The 771-nt window shown below is 54.6% G+C and overlaps 1 protein-coding gene across 1 annotated transcript in view; it reads left to right on the top strand.

Annotated features, from left to right (window-relative positions):
• PIP4K2B (phosphatidylinositol-5-phosphate 4-kinase type 2 beta) overlaps positions 1 to 771 on the top strand; it is a gene marked incomplete at its 5' end in the record, with an annotated part of 38076 nt that overhangs the window by 26326 nt on the left and 10979 nt on the right. Inside the window, 1 exon segment of the mRNA XM_027774742.1 lies at positions 448 to 486. Within this exon segment, the coding sequence (XP_027630543.1) occupies positions 448 to 486 (39 nt within the window).

Raw genomic sequence — 771 nt, 5'->3', positions numbered from 1 at the left:
CGTTCCTGCTGACCCTCCGAGCTTCACTCAAATGCCACTTCAGGACATAGCCCTGGCCATTGGCCCTCTCCAGACCAGACCAGGCTGTGTCCCATGCTGAGTGTCCTCTCTCCCTGTACCAGTTAGCGCCTTTGTCAAGAATGCACAAATGCTTGTGCGGCCACAGAGAAAGTCTGTCTCCCGTTAGGAGGAGAGTTCCCTAAGGGCAGGGGTGGAGTGTCCAGTGCAGTCCTGTTGGCTGAGCACCTAATGTGCATCTTGTACACAGAGCTCTGTAAACGGGCTGTGACAGAGTTGACGATCAAGCTGCTGCCTCCAGGCCCCTCTAGGAGACCAGCCAGCTCACTGCAGTGCAGCTGCTGGCTGGCCCCAAAGACCTGGGCATGTTTGCTCACTCCCTGGAACTTATTTCAGCTGGACAGCTCCTGATGGCTCTTATCTTTTCAGGGCTCTACTGTCGCCAGAGAAGCTAGTGACAAGGAGAAGGTATGCTGGTGCTGAACAAGTGTAAGGGTCTCTTGAAATCAGAAACACCTTCCTTTGGCTGTCCTGCCCCTCCCCATCCACAGCCCCCAGCGCGGTTCCCAGACATGCAGTCTGTCAGCATGAAATGCTCTGTCACTAAGCACCTGCCTGTCCTTGTCCTAGACCTAAGCTTTGGTCTCTAGCCTTTCACCTCGGCCCTTGCTAGGTTTTTCATATTCCTGGGGGATGGCAGATAATTCCCTCTCCAAATCCAGCCTGAATTTGTCAGCGGCTGGCCTGACCTAC

Source organism: Tupaia chinensis, unplaced genomic scaffold (assembly GCF_000334495.1).
Source record: "Tupaia chinensis unplaced genomic scaffold, TupChi_1.0 Scaffold000477_1, whole genome shotgun sequence".
Classification (NCBI taxonomy): domain Eukaryota; kingdom Metazoa; phylum Chordata; class Mammalia; order Scandentia; family Tupaiidae; genus Tupaia; species Tupaia belangeri.
This window is presented reverse-complemented; position numbering and strand designations above follow the sequence as displayed.